Source organism: Carlito syrichta, unplaced genomic scaffold, assembly GCF_000164805.1.
Source record: "Carlito syrichta isolate Samal-C Ts95f unplaced genomic scaffold, Tarsius_syrichta-2.0.1 Scaffold303683, whole genome shotgun sequence".
In the NCBI taxonomy this organism is placed as follows: domain Eukaryota; kingdom Metazoa; phylum Chordata; class Mammalia; order Primates; family Tarsiidae; genus Carlito; species Carlito syrichta.
The window spans coordinates 133,259-153,285 of NW_007247779.1; the positions used below are offsets into that span (position 1 = coordinate 133,259).

Consider the following 20,027-nt stretch of genomic DNA (forward strand, 5'->3'; position numbering starts at 1 on the left):
TTAATATGTTTTAGAATTTCTATAAAGATGAGTCACATTTTTACTTATTTTGCAAAAATAATGGAGAGTAATTGACTTGCCCTGAAACACTGAGCTAGCCTGGCTAACTATGTGGAATTAAAAACAAAGGATCTTCCACATTTAGTTTCTTGTTACCCCTCAACAACACTAAACAGGCTTTTGATTAGGTTGAAAAAAATCCTCTAACTGAAATCCATGGCAAAAACAGCCATGCGTGACAAAAACTGTCATTAAAGCAATAAAGATGCCACAGAGAGCTCAACAAACCTGATAGAGAGCTTCACAGATTCACTTTCATACTGCTTGACCAGGTCATCCAAGTTTTTGCAAATCTGGACAACAAAGGGTGTCACCGTCCAGCCCAGAGACTTTCCAAAGTAGGGCAAGGAATGCGTGACCAAGCTCACCCAGGCCGGGTGCATGCCATAGCCGTAGGCAGGCTGCAGACCTCTTACCACAGCAGAGACCAGCAGGCCCTGGGAGGTGAGGGGGTGGGGCTGCACATACTGCAGGGCACTGATGGCCTGCTGGAAGTTCAGGGCCCTCTGCCACTCCCGGGACAGGTCTGGCTGGTTTTCCACCTCCTCGTGGACTCGACCCAGGTGGTGCTCTAAGACAATCAGCACCTGCAGAAGCTTGAGCAACTCAATCTGCAGTGGGTGCTCACTCCAGATCTGGTCCTGACCCAAGTTGATGAGACTCTCCTCAAACAGGTTGTCCTCGGGTAGGGCCCTGCCATGGTCGGCAGTTGCCAGGCTATAGCGCTTCTGGCTTGTGTACATGGATGCTGACAGTGAGAGCAGCACGAACTCCTGGACTTTGCACCTCTGCAGCAAGCTGTGGATGAACTCCACGTTCTTCCCTTCAGAAGACTTGGCCACTGAGACCAGCTGAGTCATTATCCTAATCAGAACCTCGACACTTTTGACCTGCACGTCCCGGTTGCCGAGGATGTCTCGGTGGGAGACCTTCAAGTAGCAGGGGTAGTAGGAGCGCAGGAAGCTCAAGCAGAGGTAGGTGAGGAGCTCAAGGAGCAGAGAGTGGGGGCACACATTAGGGGCCTGGGTCTGGAGCTTTCCGTAGAAACTCTGGCCAATGAGGGACTCCTGGTGGCGCGCGAGGAGGTTGGAGATGAGATTGAGGTGTGCGGTGGAGCTGGTGTCCATGCTGGTCGTGGACACAGCCTCAATGAATTCCTTAGGGTTGGTTTTGAGCACAGCCTCCAGCACTGAGAAGGCATAGAGAACCCGCCGGGAGTCATAGGGCTGCAGATAGAGCAGGATGTGCTTGAACAAGGCCTCGACGGCCTCCTGCCTTTCCCGCTGCTGCTTCAGCAGCCTGGATGTGGTAAGGGCCTGAAGCTCCAAGTCGGCCTCCTCATCACTGGAGAACGACTCTGAAGCCTGGGTCTTGTCCGAGTCTACCCGCACCAGGCTTAGCTTGGGACTGGTCTTGAAGTTCTCTACCTGGAAGGCCGCCAGCAAAGCTGAGCGCTTGGGTTGTACCCGGCCCCCCATGGGGATGGGTGCGCAGCAGTTCTCTTCATTGCTCAGCTCCTGGGGGTCATGGGAAGGGGAGGAAAAGGAGGACGTGTTCTCACTGTCTGTGTGGCCAGAGCTTGTGTCTGCAGATTCCGTGTGCTCGCTGCTGTCTGGAGCACCATGGGCTGTTCTGTCTGGAAGGTCCACATAGTAGGGCAGGTCTTCCTCATTCAGTTCGCCTCTCGGAGGGCACTTCTCAGGTTCCTTCTCCACTTCAGCCCAAATGGCTTCGCGGTCAACTGTGGTGAACTGGCTCAGAGGCAGCTGTTCTTCAGAGCTGCCTTCCTGAGGATCAGACGCTCCATATGCCTCTTTGAAAGTTTTCTTCCTGTTAAACCAACGATGCAAGTCCTCTGAAAATTACAAAATGACAAACGACTTTAGAACAGAAGGATTGGTCCTGATAAACTAGCTCTAGGCAATCTTTGTCTTAAAATCAGACAGAAAGATCAATATTCATAAAATTCTCATATATGAAATGACACCACTAGAGCCTAGATTACTTATGAACAAAAGTTAGACAAAAGAGAACAAACCGGTTTTTCAGAATGTTCAAGGGATGGGATAATTTAGCTATACTGTCAAAAAGATTTAAGTATCACAGTCAGGCATGGTGGCACACACCTATAATCCTAGCACTCTGGGATGCCAAGATAGGAGGACTGCTTGGGCCCAGGAGTTTGAGATCAGCCTGGGCAACATAGTGAGAGCTAGTATCTACAAAAAATAAAAATAGTTAGCCAAGCGTGGTGGCACATGCCCATAGTTCCAAGTACTTGGGAGGCTGAGGCAGAAGAAACACCTGGGCCCAGGAGGTCGAGGCTGTGGTGATTCCTGATCATGCCACTGTACTCCAACCTGGACAAAAGAGTGAGACCCCTCAACTAAAAAAAAAAAAAAAAAAAAAAAAAAAAAATTAGGTATCACAACTTTTAGAGGGAGGTTTTTAAAAATACGTAAGATTTCATCTCAGGAATTCCCTACAAAAATGTCAGCAGAAGGCTTTCAAAGGTATGAAATAATGCCATGTGTAAAGGCAAACTGGAAGGCAAACCTAAGATCCACAGAAAGGGTTAACTGAACATATCAGGTGCATGTATGCCATGGACTGCAGCTTAGGTTTTAAAAAGACATACTGATATACATGCAGCAAGGTGTAGTATGTATCAAGTTAAAGAAAAAAATAAAGCTGTAGAAGAGTATGGACAGAATGATCCCAACCTGAGAAAGCAGCTATGACAAATAGCTATGAAAGGTCTGGAAGACAACCTGCGAAGTCATCAGTAGGACCCAGGCCTATCAACTGGCATTACAGGGGGACTTCCACTTACGTTTTTACATCCTTATTATTCCATTTTTTTTTTTTTTTTTTGAGTTGGAGTCTCACTCTATTGCCCAGACTGGAGTGCAGTGGCTGCTCCTGCTGGGCTCCGGCGATCCTTCCGTCTCAGCCTTCCAAGTAGCTGGAACTATAGGCGTGCGCTACCACGTCCGGCTAATTTTTTGATTTATTGTAGAGATGAGGTTTTTTTTTTTTTAAATAAACAGTTTAGTACTTTTTTTTTTTTTGAGTTGAAGTCTTACTTGGTCACCCAGACTGCAGTGCAGTAGCATGCTCATGGTCACCATAGCCTCTACCTGCTGGGCTTAGGAGATCTTTCTGCTTCAGTCTTCCAAGTAGCTGGAATTACAGGCGTGTACCACCATGCCTCGCTAATTTTTTTTTTATTGTAGGGATGAGGTCTCGCCATGTTGCCCAGGCTGGTCTCGAACCTGTGGGCTCAGGCGATTCTCTCGTCTCTGCCTCCCTAAGTGCTGGGATTACAGGCATGAGCCACCGCATCCGGCTGCATGTTAGTACATCTACAATCAGAAAACATACGTTTTAAAATATTCAAGTCTCTTTCAAAAGAGGTGAAACAGGCCAATGACCACTGCCTATTAAAAAAAAGAAGTGAAAGCCAAAAGCCTTTGGTATTGCCAAACATTTTTTAATACACAGATTTCAACAAATCTATGCCATGAACATTAAGCAAGGTCAGGAAGGGAAGCAGAATAAGATCTCAGAAATCAATGAGCTGCTTGAAGTGCACAGTGATAATTTCAAAATAGGTCTCTACAGCATGACAGTAGTAGGGTGGGTCAAGCAGTACACTTCTCATTTTTTTCAGGGAAAGAAAATGGCAGAGCGGAGACGTCCTCCTCTACTTATAGGTGGCAGACTGTTCCTGTGGTCAGCAGAAAAACACAAATTAGGGGAACAAGTCAGTGCGGAAGAACTTAAAGCCCAATGAACTATGGACAAGAACTTAAAACAGATAAAGACATACTAGAAAATTTAGCTGCCACCAACGGGAGCCAGAATTTTTTTTTTTTTTTTAGTTGGAGTCTCATTCTGTTGCCCAAGCCGGAGTGCAGTGGCACACTCATGGCCACCATAGCCTTGACCTCCTGGGCTCAGGTGATCCTTCCATCTCATGGCCACCATAGCCCTGACTTCCTGGGCTCAGGTGATCCTTCCATCTCAGCCTCCCAAGTAGCTGGACTATAGGCACATGCCACCATGCCTGGCTGTTTAAAAATTTTTTGTAAGACACATCTTGCTATGTTACCCAGGCCAGGCTATGTTACTCCTGAGCTCAAGTGATCCTCCCACCTTGGCCTCCCAAAGTACTGGGATTACAGGTATGAGCCACACATCCAGCCGAGCCAAAGTTTTAAGCAGGTGCTTAGTTTATACTTTTTAAAGTTTCACTTTTTATTTATTTATAATGGGGGGATAATGAAATGTTTCTCTTTGAGAAGGCAACCAACTTTCTTTGCCAAAGGAAAGTTAGGGTTTATAAGGGTTAGGCCAGGAACCCTGTAAAAAGAGGAAGCCACTTCATACATCTCTGCTTACTTAGCAGCTATTCTCTAAATGATAAGACTGACAAAGAATATTTATAATCCAGTGAGCATCCTGTGGAAAACTGCAGAGTCAACAAAAAATAGTTACTGGAGGAAGAAATGTTAGTTCATTAACTGCATCAGGTGTTAATATTGGAAGTTTAATAGACTCATTGTGTGTATTTAGTTTTTCTTTTCTTTCTGCACTCCTACCTATAATCTTTTAAATTTGTGTTAAAGATGCCTCTGGCAGTTCTCTGAACCAGAAGGTTTATTTCTTCTGCATTTCTGATCATCTGATTAATAGGAGTTTATAGTTGAAAAGAACTTTAGAGTGCAGATAGAAAAGAAACCACTTACCTTGCAGTTGAAGGTTCACAAATAAAAGTTATTTTCCAAGATAAGTACATCTGACCAATTTATACACAAATTTTGACATTTTCAGTCATTCATACTTGGAGGCTACCTTGACTACCCCACGCTGCAGATCTGGACAGAAGTGCTCGCCTGGAAAACCTAAACTTAATAACTTCACATCAGATGTCCAACTTCAACTCCTCTCTTCTAAGTGAAGGTGTCAGCCTGGGAGACATCTGGACAGATGCTCTGTTATTCTCTCCTCTTACCTTAGATACATTTGAACTGTATTCTCTTGCAAAAGCATCAAGAATTATTATTAAAACATGGGCTCTAAAATATTTTGAAATTTTTAATTGACAATAATAATCACATATATTTATGGAGTAAAATGTGATGTTTTGATATATGTATATATTGTGAAATGATTATGTCAAGCTAATTAATATATCCCTCACCTCAATGATCATTTTAATGTAGTGAGAACATTTATGATCTACTCTCACAGAAGTAGAGAGAAGAGTGGTTACGAGAGACGGGGGTGGGGGGAGCTGGTCAAGGGGTACAAAGGTTCAGTTAGACAAGAGAAATACATTTTGGGATCCATTGCATAATGTAGTGAACACAGTTAAAAATATATTGCATATTTCAAAATTTTCCCTTTTTAAAAAACAAAATAATTTGATTTTTAAGTGATAGCAGCAAACTCACAACACCAAGTAGTTGTAAGGGCTAGATCATTGGGTCCTTAAATTTTCTAAGTCCACAAAAACTTACAGAGTACCTTCATAGGTACAGCAAAACCACCTAGTAAGTCTAAATCCCTTGTCACAACAGGTAGCTGAGGTCCCATGCCTGGGGTCCTGCTTACCAGCAGTGTTCTCCTGCTTGAGGCAGTGAATGGAAGTCCTCTGGGTTTTGGGCTGGAGCAGGAGCAGGAGCACAGGTTCAAGGATGCGTGCCACGTCTCCAAGGGAGAGAGCACGCACCAACCAGCCCTGAGCTGCTGCGCTGATGGCACCGTCTGTGCAGGTTAAGCTGTCCAACACCACGAACAGGGACCTGCAGAGGAAAGCCACACCTTTGATACACATTCAACCATTACTGTGCATTAATGGTAAATCATATATTTCCTTCCTTCTTACTTTCCTTTCTTTTTCTTTTTTTGAGTTAGGGTCTCACTCTGTTATCCAAGCTGGAGTGCAGTGACACAATTGTGGCTCACCAGAGCCTTAACTTGGGTTCAGGTGATCCTCCCATGTCAGTCCTCCAAGAAGCTGAAGTCCAGGCACACGTCATCATGCCTGGCTAATTTTTAAAAATTTTTTTGTAGAGATGAGATCTTGCTCTGTTGCCCAGTCTGGTCTCGAACTCTTGGGCTCAAGCAATCCTCCCGCCTCAGCCTCTCAAAGTGCTGGGATTACAGGTGTGAGCCACTATGGCCAGTCATTAAGGGTAAATCATAATGACAGCCACCTTACCTGTCAAAGGAACGATTGTGAGATGTCACTCGGCTGCCCTGGATCTCTCTTGTCAGGTGCCAGATTACGGAAAATCTAAACAGAGCTTCCAACCTTGTTCCCTTGATAAGAAAAGAAACAGAAGTGAGGAAACTGGTTTTGTAACTGACAATTCACAGTGAATCCCATTTAAATAACAGACTGTACCCCACAACTTTAAAATAAAAATAAATAACAGATGAAAGATCTCAGCAGGACTGACATCAACCATAGCAAAGATGTTCCACTGTTGTGGTTTGACTTAGAAGGAAAAGGAAACCCGCATTCTACCCCCTTTCCTTGCTCCCTTTAACTAACATGCGCATTTAGTAAAGTGCACACTCAAGACATGGCATTAGTTGGTGGCCAGGGTTACACTTGAGGCCTATTGTCTAAGGAAAACAAAAGAGCACAGCTTCCTCATGCCCCTTGGGAGTGCCAGGCCCAAGCATCTTAAAGAAGGAGGACACACACTAGACTGTAAAGGAGACCCTGAAACAACACATTCTTAAAGGGACAATGAATTCTGCCTATTTTTCAACTGCCTATTTTGCCAATAGCTCCAGAACCCCTGCAAGTGCTTACAAGTTTGGGCAGATTTCCCTGGTGAGCCTTGATATGGACACAGACCACATTTCTAGATCTTTAAAAAAGGATGGTTAGTGCTTCCAGAGCCTTACAGTTCTGAAATTCTGTACCACTTCTGCTTATTTTATTAATCAGAGTCACCACCAAGCCCCAGAAAGACTTCAACTGGATGTATGTAAGTCTGCCTTAGGCACATAAGGCAATGGGCCAGCCCAGCAGCCAGGGTCATTGCAGTATGGAGATGACAGGCTGGAAAGACTCACCTTGTCAGGGTCCAGGAGGGCATGACAGATGATGTCCTCGCAGATGTTGGCCGTGGGGGCCAGGCAGTGCAGCCGGTAGAACAATTCCACACAGGTGATGTGATGCTCCCGGGTCTCCTTGTTCAGCTGATTCCAGAGCACACGAGCTACCCTCTAGGGCAAGGAAAAGGCAGGCGGGAACCATGTCAACACAGGTGACATCCACTCATTTCCTCCTTATATAGTCCAGTCCCAGCCCCAGGGTACTGGCTTTTTCCTATATTTGCTATGTGAGAATCCTTTATCACCAACAAATAAAATAAAGCAAGAAAAACCATCTATAAGTCATCCAAGCAACATTAGAGGTTAAACCTGGGTTTAATAGTAATGCAACCCTCGCCAGACCTTCACAGTGCTTTCAGAAAGGGAATCAAGCAGAAACTAGACCTGAGTGGTAGAAGCATTCTTTCAACAAGCACATACATGCCTCACCCTGTGTAGGCACTAGGGAATCCACAGATGTGCCTCCTAGGAAGTTTGGTGGATTTGCAGTAGTCGCAAATCGGGTTTGCTCAAATTGGCTACCACAGTATTGGTAAAGAGTCGCGCTGGCGGCCGGAACTCCACAAGCTTGTTCAATCCCTTTTCTGATGCCTGCCTCACTTTCAGCAGGACACCAATCACACCCCAAATTGAGTCCTCCTTCTCCCTAGCCCTGCAACAGGCTTCAGTCCCTACTCACATCCCAGGGAGCACAAGATTTGTTGGTGTGCCTGTCCTAGTAAGAGCGAGATTCAGAAGGGTTGGTCCCCACTTCCAGGAGGGGAATTTCTGAATGCATACTTCCAGATCATGGAAAAAGCTTATATCTCATAGACTGTAACACTGTAGGAATATCTCAGAGCAAATAACTTCACTTTTTGGTTCATTTATTTCTTCTCAACAAAACTGTGTTCTCTGTAAAGGTCCATTAACAGCTAACTGGCTCTATCCCCTAACTATTATTTTATTTTTTCTTCTCTAAGGATAAGTTATTTCCAACAATCAAGTTACAATTAAATTTCAGATACAAAACTTCTCAATTACATAAAGTAGTCCTCTTGCTTGCAGTTCCTATGGCAAATCTATGTGCAAGAGACTCCTCCTGGAATGTTTAAAAGATTTTTTTGGAGGGGCCAGGCATGGTGGCTCACACCTGTAACCCTAACATGCTGGGAGGCTGAGGCAGGAGGACTGCTTTAGCCTATGAGTTCAAGACCAGCCCAGGCAACATAGTGAGCCTTCATTTCTATTTTTTTAAAAAATTAGCTGGGTGTGGTAGCACATGCCTGTAGTCCCGGCTATTAGAGAGGCTGAGGTGGGAGGACCACCTGAGCCCAGGAGTTTGAGGCTATTGTGAGCCATGATCGCATCACTGTACTCCAGGCTGGTAAGACAGTGAGACCCCCCAACTAAAAAATTACTTTTGAGCCAGGCTCGGTGGCTCAGCCTGTAATCCCGCGTCTTTGGAAGGCTGAGGTGAGTGGATTGCCTGAGCCCGCGGGTTCGAGACCTGCCTGGGCAGCGAAACCTCATCTCTACAATAAATAAAAAAATTAGCCGAGCGTGGTAGCGCACGCCTGTAGTTCCAGCTACTTGGAAGGCTGAGGCGGAAGGATCGCCGGAGACCAGCAAGTTGAGGCTGCGGTGGCCGGGAGCAGTCACTGTACTCCAGTCTGGGCGACAGAGTGAGACTCCAACTCAAAAAAAAAAAAAATTACTTTTGGAGGGTTTTTGTAGTTGATGCTAACCACAAAAACCACACTTGCTCCTTCATATATTTCAGCCTTACTCTACACTTCTGTGTTCCAGGTGTTTTCTTAGTCACCTGAAATCTGTCATTACCACCTGCTATGAAAGGTCAGTTATTTGAATCCATATATTTTTAAAAAGCAGCAGTAAAGGTAATCATGTAATTATAAAAAGACAGTATAAATGCATGCTTCTCCTTTCTTCTTTCAACTGATTTAGAAAACAGTTGTGTAAAATAATAGGTACATAATATATTATTGGTCCTAAGTCATATAGAGATATATTTGACAATAACAATACACACAAGGTGGGTGATCAAAGGTGTATTGGAATAAGGAAATAACAACAGGTGTTAGTTCAAGTCCACAGACAAAGTAAGCCAGGAATGGTAAATAAGAAGGTTGATATAACAAAGTCTCTCCATATATATGTTTTCCTTTCTTCTTCTCTTTATAAGACATACAATGATATAGATTACTAATTATGACAGGCTGGACATGGTCGCTAATGCCTGTAACCCTAGCACTTTGGGAGGTAGAGGCAAGAGGATTGCTTGAGTCCAGGGGTCTGAGACCAAACTTGGCGAGATCTCGTCCCTACAATAAATAAAAAAATTAGCCAGGTGTGGTGGCACGTACCTGTAGTTCTAGCTACTTGGAGGCTGAGAAAGAAGGATCCCCTGAGCCCAGCAAGTTGAGGCTGCCATGGCTGTGAGCCTGCTACTGCACTCCAGCCTGGGCAAAAGAGTGAGACTCTGACTCAAAAAAAAATTATGGTAATATATTTTTGTTTGTAACACACATAGATGTAATAGCACAAAAAAGAGGAAAGAGAAACAGAGCTATCCAGGGATAGTATTTCTTATCTTACTGAAAGTAAGTCTGTATAGAACTGAAGTAGATTCAGACAAAGTATATATATAGCAAGCCCCAGAGCAACTTCTAAGAAAATAACTCCACTGGGCATGGTGGCTCATGCTTGTAATCCCAGCACTTTGGGAGGCAGAGGCAAGAGGATTGCCTGAGCCCACATATTCAAGACCAGTCTGGGCAACATGGTGTGAGACCTCATTTCTACAATAAAAATAAAAATAAATTAGCTGGGCATGGTGGCATATGCCTGCAGTTCCAGCTACTTGGAAGGATGAAGCAAAAGGATCACCTTAGCCCAGCAGGTTAAGGCTGCGGTGGCCATGAGCATGCCGCTGCACTCCAGCCTGGATGACAAAGTGAGACTGACTCAAAAAAAGAAAATAACTCAAAAAATATTGAAAAGTCATTAAAGAAATTAAAATAATACACTGGGGAATATTCACTTAATTTTAAAAAAGCAGCAAAGGAAGACGAAAAAAGATAGATATAGAAAACTATAATTAGAACGGCACAATTCTGTGAATATAGTAAAAACCAGTGAATTTTACTTTTTTTTTGAGGTGGAGTCTCACTCTGTCGCCCAGGCTGGAGTGCAGTGGCATGCTCATGGCCACCACAGCATGGAACTGCTGGGCTCCAGCGATCCTGCCACCTTAGCTTTCCAAGTAGCAAGCACGCGCTACCACGCCCAGCTAATTTTTTATTTATTGTAGAGATGAGGTCTTGCCAAGTTGCCCGGGCTGGACTCGAACCCTCAGTCTCAGGCAATCCACTCGCCTTGGCCTCCCAAAGTGCTGGGATTACAGGCTGAGTCACCAAGCCTGGCCAAGTTTTACATTTTTAAATGGGTGAATTATACAGTATATGAATGGTATCTCCATAAAGCTGTTACTTTTTAGAAAAAGAAACCAAGATGAGAGTTAACCTTAATTAAATGACTTTTTTGAGAAGAGTTCATCCCAAATAGGTGAAAAGCCATCTATTTTGAAAGCCTCTTGAGGATAGCCTGTAACATCTACAAGGATGGCTCGGTCTCAGTATATCACACACACAATTTCAGGATGGCTATTAAATCCCTCAGTGGCTCAGACTTTCCAGAGTGTCTGCTGCTTCTTCCACCTACAGGGATAATCTGTTCCATACTCAGGCCCCAGTCAGTGGGCACGTGTCTACTATGCCACATCATCTCTTCCCACTTGATCCCCAACCCTGCTGTGGAGAACTGAACCAGCAGAAGGCACCTGACTCAAGGTGGCCTCACTGACAGACCTTTTAATAATCTTGACCATTTAGTTTGGAATTATAAGAGATACAATCCTCATTAGCTAGGGTAATCCAAGCCTGAGGGCTATAAGGTAGACTGAAGGTCAAGTTGACAACCAAAGTGAAGCCAGGTTGGCAGAGGGTGGGTGTGCACAGTGAGCTCTCCAGGCAAAGAGAGCAGCCTCAGGATCCGATAGTTTTCCAGAAAGATCCTGGAGACCCAGCTCCACTCCATGTACACTCTTTGACTTCTACGAGCTCTTTTTTAAGTCGGAGTCTCATTCTGGAGTGCAGTGACATGCTCACAGCCACCGCAGCTTCAACCTGCTGGGCTCAAGTGATTCCTCCACTTCAGTCTTTCAAGTAGCTGGAACTACAGGAAAGCACCACCATTCCCAGCTAATTTTTTAATTTATTGTAGAGATGAGGTCTTGTCAAGTTTTCCAGGCTGCTCTCAAACCCCTGCGCTCAGGCAATCCTCTCACTTTCGCCTCTCAAACTGCTGGAATTAAAGGTATGAGCCACCATGCCCAGCTGAGCTCTCTCTTTATAATAAGCTTCACTTTTACTGATAAACTAGCTGGAATAACTTTCAGCTTCTTGCAGTTAAATAAGCTCTGTTATATGTATAAGTAAGAATTACAAGAAAATAGTTTACAGTTATATATTATATATATATATTTAGAAACCGGGTCTTGCTATATTGCCCAAGCTGGATGCAAACTCCTGGGCTCAAGTGATCCTCCCCCATAGCTGGGACTACAGGTGTGTACCACCATGCACAGTAATAATATATAACTGTAAACTATTTTCTTGTAATTCTTACTTTGTCCCCAAGAAAGATGAATAACATCTGCCCACCATCTTTGCAATAATCTTTCCTAAATTTGACAACTACTATGTTTTTCTTGAAGCTAAAAAAACAGCAGTCTTTAACCTTACCAGTAATGGCATAGTCTCTTCCTCTTAATATTTAGAAATTGTACAATCCCTTACATATGAAGTCCAGTCAGTCTAAAACTAAGCATAAGTATTTAGTGAGTACCCATTGTAGGGCCAGAAATTGTGCCAGGAGTCTGGAATGCAGAGACAAAAAAGGCAGTCTCAGGAATTCAGCAACTTTTCAGTGGACACAGGAGGAGTCATATTCCTTATCACAGTCAGGGACTGTAATCTTAGGAACAACTTTAAATAAATGATCTGAGAAGGAGGTCCCACCCACCCTCTTCCTGGTGGGAAATACCTGGTAGAAATCTGTTTTCTCTGCAATAACTTTCAAGATCCCTGGAGCAATGGGAGGAACCGTCACCATCTGCAGCTTGCCAAAGAATGGGTTGTGTCCCGAGCTTTTGTAGCGTTTCATCTTGTCTTCGATGACAAGCGCTAAGGACTGGGAATGATTGATAACTTCCAGCAGAGTGGAAATGGCCACGTTCTGGAGGTAGCAGTCAGTCACACAGCAACAAATGGTCATAAGGGATTTCAGCCAAGGCGGGAAACTAGAATCGCTGGATCCTGAAAGGAAGCCAGCCAGAGAGGCAGAAACAAACAAAACCACATAAGAATGGTTCCATACTATGCAAATTCTATAGCACTCTAGATCCAGGAAGTTATTTATGAAAGTTACCTGCATGGCAGTGTGCTAATCTTCTGCTGCTGACACTAATTTGGAAATAAGGTCTCTACAGATGTAATCAAGTTAAGATGAGGTCATTAAGGTGGGCCCTAACCCAATATGACTGGAATACTTAGAAGAGGAGAATGTGAAAAAAGGAACACACAGAACACCATGTGAAGACAGGCAGACAAGTGAGCCAGGGAACACCAAGAATTGCTGACAATCATTAGAAGCCAGGGGGAGGCCAGGAAGTATTCTACCCAGAGTCTCAGAGAGAGCCCAGTCCTGCCAACATGCTGACCTCAGACTTCCAGACTCTAAAATTGTGAAGCAAGTTTCTCAGTTTATGGTACTTTGTTACAGCAGCCCTAGCAAGCCAACAGGTATCATGCAAGAGTCTAGTTACTATTATTGAGCACCTTTTATGTTTTAGACCTTCTGATGGGCTGCTGGACACCCAAGTTTAAAAACATAGACCTAGCACTTACCACCTTGCCATGTAGTGATACACAAGTCAAAAACATACACAACTAGTTACAAAATAAAGAAGGACACAAATGCAGCCAACAGTCCCTTCTTAGCTGACAATATTTTAGCTGGTCTGTAAGTATAGGTTGAACACCCCTAATCCCAAAACTTGAATTCCAAAATGATCCAAAATCTGAAACTTCTTGAGCATTGATGATGATGTTCAAAGGAAACGCTTATTGGAGCATTTTGGATTTCAGATTTCAGATTAGGGATGCTGAACCAGTGAAGTATAACACAAATATTCCAAAATCCAAAAAGAATCTGAAATCTGAAACATGTCTGGTCCCCAGCATTTCAGGTAAGGGATACTCAAGTTGCATCAATCATCTCAGTCAAATGATCTAAGGGGGACTTCAGCAGGGTTACCTCTCACCTGGAAGCTGGAAGAGTGTTTCATAGAGCTGCTCAGTCTCTTCCTCGGAGAGGTAGACAGGGAAGGTGGCGCAGTCCAGCAGCAGGTGGCAGGCGGCTGCAAAGGCCTCCCTGCAGTCCTCCCTGGAGCCCCCCAGGTCAATGACCACCTGGTCAACGTCCCACTCTTCCCCCTTTTTTCTGCCAGGGCTGCTGGGTGAAGATGATGGTGACTCTGAATTTTTTGTCTTAAATGGAGATCCTCGCACTGTGAACAAGTCTGAAAGCATCTGCTTAAACTGGGGCACAGTGATGGGCTTAGCCTCCCATGCATTCCTCCTGCTGGAGTCATCGACTGCCAGGCCCTGTGTCCCACCCTTGGCCCTCTTCCCTGCGGCCTCTTCAGACTTGCTTTCTTCTCCTGATGCTGTTTGTTGGACTCTAAAAATGTTCTTGCTGGCAAAGTTGGCAATCAGCTCTTGGATGTAAAGAAACGTCCTCTGCATACTCCCACCCTTCTTCCAAACATCATCTCTTTCGAGAGAAACTCGAGGAACCCTCAAGTGCTCAGAGAGCTCTGGTGATGAGGCACTGAGCCCAATCCCACTGTCCTCGGATTTCATGGAGGGAAACAAAGGATCGTCATCACCTGGAATCACGGCTTTTGTTTCCAAAATTATTTTGTCATTTTCACCTTTTACTGGACTCTGCAAAAAAGGAAAAAAACGTGTATTGCGCATCTTTTGAGACCAAGGAATTCATGTATAAGTCGAAGCAGGCAAACCACGAATGTATTTCAAACCTGTTTTTCAAAATCATAACTCTATATCAAGAGAATACCTGTGTAAAGTGTATAATGCAATTCAGAGGGCACATAGAGAAGGGGAAGGAGGGTGGTAGAGGCCAAAGAAGAGGGTGATGTACCCACGTGTTCTCTGGGGAGGTTGGCTTTTTACAAATTTATTTATTTAAAAATATAAATAGAGACAAGGCCTTGCTGTGCTGCCCAGGCTGGTCTCAAACTACTGGGCTCAAGCAATCCTATTGTCTCAGCCTCCCAGAGTGCTGGGATTGTAGGCATGAGCCACTGTGCCCAGCTGAGGTTGGTTTTTGAATCTACTTTATCTTATGTATTTGTCTAAGCACTTAACCCCTTCAAGGTTCAAACAAGTTGTTTAGAAATTGTTTTTGACAAATTAAAAAATATGAACGAGGACATTAAGCTGAGGACAAAATAGAGGCATGCAAAAATAAGAAGAGAAAGGTGAAACAGTGTTTGCTCCAAAAATACATATATATGCATACATGTATACACATACTTATGTACATGTTGACATACACACATATATGGTAGCTTTTCCAAAGCGATGATATTTCAACTCTCAACAGATCAACTTTTTCTGTTATCCCAGAGTGATACTTAGGTAATACATTAAATTTGAAACTTTTTAGCATTTAAAACACCATGCTTTGTAGGGAAGAATCAGAAGGTAGTATGTAAGTTTTGAAGCATATTCTTATTCATATTTATAGGCTACATGCGCCCAAGCTTTATATCTTAAATCAGTTGCGGGATTTTTTTTCCTCAGTAGCTACAACAGCTAGAAAAAAGAAAGAGAACTCCTAAACTGAAGGAACAGTCTGTAATGAGCCTGTGAGTTGAGATTTCATGCCTACCAGGCAGCTCATTGACCTCCAAAACCACCTGATACGCACAGCTCCCTCTCAGAATCCCTCCCTTTTTGTCTCTTCACACACCTGACACTGCATTGAACTGATTTCAAGGGCAGGATTTTCAAATCCCTAAATAAAAGAGAAAATAGAAATAATTCAAAGAACATGGGCGTTCAACTGTTTGTGGGACTGTCATCATCAGTCTTTTCAGAAGACAATTTGGTGACATCTCTCACAGTGCAAAGGAGCACATATGCCTTTTGTTTACAACACATTGCTAGGAATTTATCCTTCAGAGACACCAGCCCCCATGGGCAAGCTGGGTGAGGATGCTGATGTTTTTAAAAATGAAAAAGGGAAAAAACCTAAATATCTAGGGGGACTGTTGAAGAAATTATAAATCCACGTAACAGATTATTATGCAGTAGTTAAAACAAATAAGATACCTTTATGTATACCACCATGCAAAGATGTCCCCCAAAATATTATTTGAATGAAAACCAAAGTAAGTCAGGGACTAGTGCATGTTATAGGTTGAATTGTGTTCCCCCAAGATGTTGAAGTTCTTAATACCCAGTACTCGTGAAAGACTATTTGGAAATAATCTTTTGCAAATAATCAAGTTAAGATGAGATTAGGGTAGGTCTGAATCCAATAAGACCAATGTCCTTACAAAATGGGGAATTCTGGACATAGAACAGTCTTACACAGAGGGAGAGGGCCACTTAAACACAAAGGCAGAGACTGGGTGATAATTTGACAAGCCAAGGCACCAAGGGTTGTCAGCAAACTGCCAGCAGCTAGGTGAGAGACAGGAGGCAGACTCTTTTTCCCTAGTGCACTCAGGAAGAATCAACCCTGTGACACCTTCCTATCAGCCTCTGGTTCCAGAACTGTGAGAACATAAATCTCTATTATTTAAACCACCCAGTCTTTGGGACTTTGTTATGGCAGTTGTGGTAAACCAATCCAGTATCCAATGTCACTTATATTTTAAGTAACCAAAATCACATTCATACAAACATACATGTAGAAAGATCTGGAAGGCTAGCTAGATCTAGCCATTAACTGAAGTTGCATAGCTGGTAGTCATTAACCATAGTTATGCAGCAGGAAATAGCACGGAGTAGGTGAAACATAGGAGGTTAACAGCTATGCTAAAACCTTTTAAAGTGCGTGAGGATTTTATAAGCATATTTGGCATATCACCTGTCTATCTTCTTGTCTTTATTCCCATCCTAACCAACCCTAATGACTCCACTCCCAGGAAGGTATAAGCTGCTTTTTGTCCAGAGAACCATTTCCATTTCTAAGAGCACACACCGACATTCCACTTGAGGACTCTGTGTCAAGGTAGGAAGGCGGCATCTGGACTTTGCTGAGCACCTTGAAACACGTCTTCAAGGCATGTGTGAGTTCAGGTAAACTTAAGGTCTCCATGTCCTCAGCAAGAGGCTGCACCAGGCAGCCAAGCACCTGCGGGAGATACTGGGTTTGCACCTCAGAGTAAAGTTCCTGGGAAATGAAAACATGGGTTTAATGCACATGTTGTCACTTTACAATTAGAAAGACAGTGCACCTCAAAATGGCATATTAGGAAATTCCATTTTTCAGAGCATAAGTTTTATATTAATTCTCAAGTCAGAAAACAAATACATATTTTGGGTGGGGGGACGGGGTCTTGCTATGTTGTCCAAGATGGGCTCAAACTCCTGGACTCAAGCAATCCTCTTGCCTTAGCTGCCTGAGTATCTGGGACTACAAGTGTGTGCCACAGTGCCAGGCTCAATATTTCATTTTGATCTGGATAAATCAAGGATGTTCTTCCTTTCTTTGCAAGTGACTTTACCCTTTCTAATGGAAAACAAAATTGCCACATATATTTCTATATTAAGGAAATTAGTTTCCTTTGAGAAAATGAGCCAATGACACAATTTTAGCTAGGAAATATATTGCCTCTCATCCCAATATCTGTAGCACAGATATGATACCTAGCTCATCAGCTGGTTGGCATAACTTCAGCTCAGTCTCCTTACAACTGGCCCCAAAGTTATAATTCCTTTTAAATAAGATATTAAAAATATAAGAAGCCGGGCTCGGTGGCTCAGCCTGTAATCCCGCGCCTTTGGGAGGCTGAGGTGAGTGGATTGCCTGAGCCTGCGGGTTCGAGACCCACCTGGGCAGCGAGACCTCATCTCTACAATAAATCAAAAAATCAGCCGGGCATGGTAGCGCATGCCTGTAATTCCGGCTACTTGGAAGACTGAGGCGGAAGGATCGCTGGAGTCCAGCAGGTCGAGGCTGCGGTGGCCGGGAGTGGCCACTGCACTCCAGTCTGGGCGACAGAGTGAGACTCCAACTCAAAAAAAAAAAAAAAAAAAAAAAAATATATATATATATATATATATATATATAAGAAATTAGGCTGGGCATGGTGGCTCACGTCTATAATTCTTTCTCACTTTGGGAGGTCGAGGAGGGTGGGCTGCTTGAGCCCAGGAGTTTGAGACCAGCCTGGGCAACACAGCAAGAACTCGTCTCTACAAAAAATAAAATAAAATAAATTAGCCAGGCGTGGTGGTGTGCCTGTAGTCCTAGCCATTTGGATGCTGAGGTGGGGGGATCACTTGAGCCCAGGAGATTGAGGCTGCCATGAACTGTGATCATTGTGATCATGCCACTGCACTCCAGCCTGGGTGAGGGAGTAAGACCCCAACTCAAAAAAATAAAAAATAAAAAAAGAGAGATTACATCGGGCCATCTCTTCCAAGGCGAAACAAAGTGTTGTGCATTTATGTAAAATCATTTTTCAGTACATTTAAGTTTATAAAACAGGCCAACAATACCAATCAGAACATAAAAGATAGCAAGCACTGAACCAGCTTTTACCAAGTACTCACCAGGGGAATGACGTCCAGGAGGAACACAAGGAGGGCACAGAGCTCCGAGACTGTCGGGGGAGGGCTGACATCACTTCTGACAGTGTAACTCTGCTTCACTGGTCTAGGTCAGTCATGGGAAAGAAAAATCAATTCTTTTCCCCATACTACGTTCAAGCATTTCTTATGATTTCCAGTAAAGTTATTCTAATTCAAACATAAAGAAAGACAGCTTTTGTAGTTCTAATAATGAAGCTTTGGCGACTAAAACTATCTAACACAGACAAGTGTCAGTACGTGTCTTCAATGTGTTGGTCTCCAAAATAGTTTACTCCAACTTAACTCTACCCATTCACACATGGGTGGCACCCAAGTGGGATTCCCCACTCGGTAGACCGGGAGTGCTGTCAACAGGTGCAAATCCAGGCCCCCAGCACCAACCCGTAGGCATAGTCCAAGGCACAAGGTAGGACTGGAGAGGACCACAGACCACACAGCTGTTCACTTCCAGTAGGAGCCGCCCAAGATGCCGCCTCCCCACATAACACCCATGCATTCTTCAGCACGCTAATTGCCTAGAATTCTTCAGCTTCTAAAGAAGAGCAACACCACCTATCATCCCTATTTTTAGTTGCTTCTCTTATTCTGAAATTCAACACTTCTTTTTAAATAAACAGGTAACTGGATAAATAGGTATGTTTAAAAGTATATATTGGTTGTCAAAACAGAGTAACTTGGGATTCATCTAGCTGCCATGGTTCAAATCAACCTGAGTTAATTTTCTTCCTTGCAAATTGGCACTAAGGTATCTCAGAGTTGCTCTGAGAAAGAGAATGCCTTTGAAGAACTGCATATACTACATCTTAGCAATTCTACTCATAGGTGTCTGGCTAAAGAAACCTATGTGGAGACAGGACTAAGATGTTCACCACAGTACTATTCATAACAGTGAAAAGATCAAAACTGGTTTATTCACACTATGAACTATTAAACTTAAGGTGAATGAACTGGATGTGTATGTTAACACAACTCCAAAGGACTATTAATTTCCCAAAACAGCACATGACATGAAGTTATATACAACTTGATACCGCTTATGCAGAACTTAAGCAGACAAAATATTATTTATGGACAAACACTTGTTATAAATGTTGATAACATCATCATGGGAAGGATAGACACTCATTTCAGGACAGTGATGAACTCTGGGTTGATAGGAGGGAAGGTGGGGAATTAGCTCTATCTGGGTAGCAATATTTTCTTCTTTTAAAAATTAAACAACCCTGGCTGAGCACAGTGACTCACGCCTGTAATCCCAGCACTTTGGGAGGACGAGGCAGGAGGATTGCTTGAGCCCAGAAGTTCAAGCCTGAGCAACACAGCAAGATCTCATCTGTATAAAAAAACCTAAAATTTAACAAATTAAAGACAAAAACAAAAAAGCTGACCACAGTATATTCTAATCTCAGTATAAGATGGCCTTTCAGTTGCCTATGGATCCAATTACAATTAACTTATCCACCCCAGGGTTGTGAGCCTATCTGGGCAAAAGAGTGTAGTGGTAGAAATTGGGAAGTCAGACTCCGACATCAGGCACTGCTGGGTTCTAACCTCAACTGCCACAGATTTGCAAGTCCATGCCAAAGTACTTCATGACTCTGGGCCCTGACTTTCTTATATACACAACAAAAGCATAACAGAAGTGCCTCCTTCTCTTGGGGTTAGTCTGAAGAGTTAATGTCAGGCTTTCCAGTCAAAGGGCACACACCACAAACATTAATATGGAAAGCTTCTATCACAGCTGTGAGGTATGGGAAGAAAAGCTAGCCAGCCCAGAGTTTTACCCAGGAGATTAACAAGAAATGAGTTTTACAGCGTGCCTAATAGACAAAACAGGGTTTGAGAGATTGC

General features: G+C 43.5%; 1 protein-coding gene across 1 annotated transcript in view; it reads right to left on the bottom strand.

The window, feature by feature from the left end:
* DOPEY2 (dopey family member 2) overlaps window positions 1–20,027 on the bottom strand; it is a 111,561-nt gene that overhangs the window by 36,198 nt on the left and 55,336 nt on the right. The window contains exons 11-18 of the mRNA XM_008059065.2: window positions 18,138–18,240; window positions 16,561–16,752; window positions 13,586–14,270; window positions 12,307–12,578; window positions 7,159–7,311; window positions 6,290–6,390; window positions 5,680–5,870; window positions 289–1,915 (exon numbers count right to left, since the gene is read on the bottom strand). Coding sequence (XP_008057256.1) covers window positions 289–1,915; window positions 5,680–5,870; window positions 6,290–6,390; window positions 7,159–7,311; window positions 12,307–12,578; window positions 13,586–14,270; window positions 16,561–16,752; window positions 18,138–18,240 — 3,324 coding nt within the window. The remainder of the gene's footprint in view (window positions 1–288; window positions 1,916–5,679; window positions 5,871–6,289; window positions 6,391–7,158; window positions 7,312–12,306; window positions 12,579–13,585; window positions 14,271–16,560; window positions 16,753–18,137; window positions 18,241–20,027) is intronic.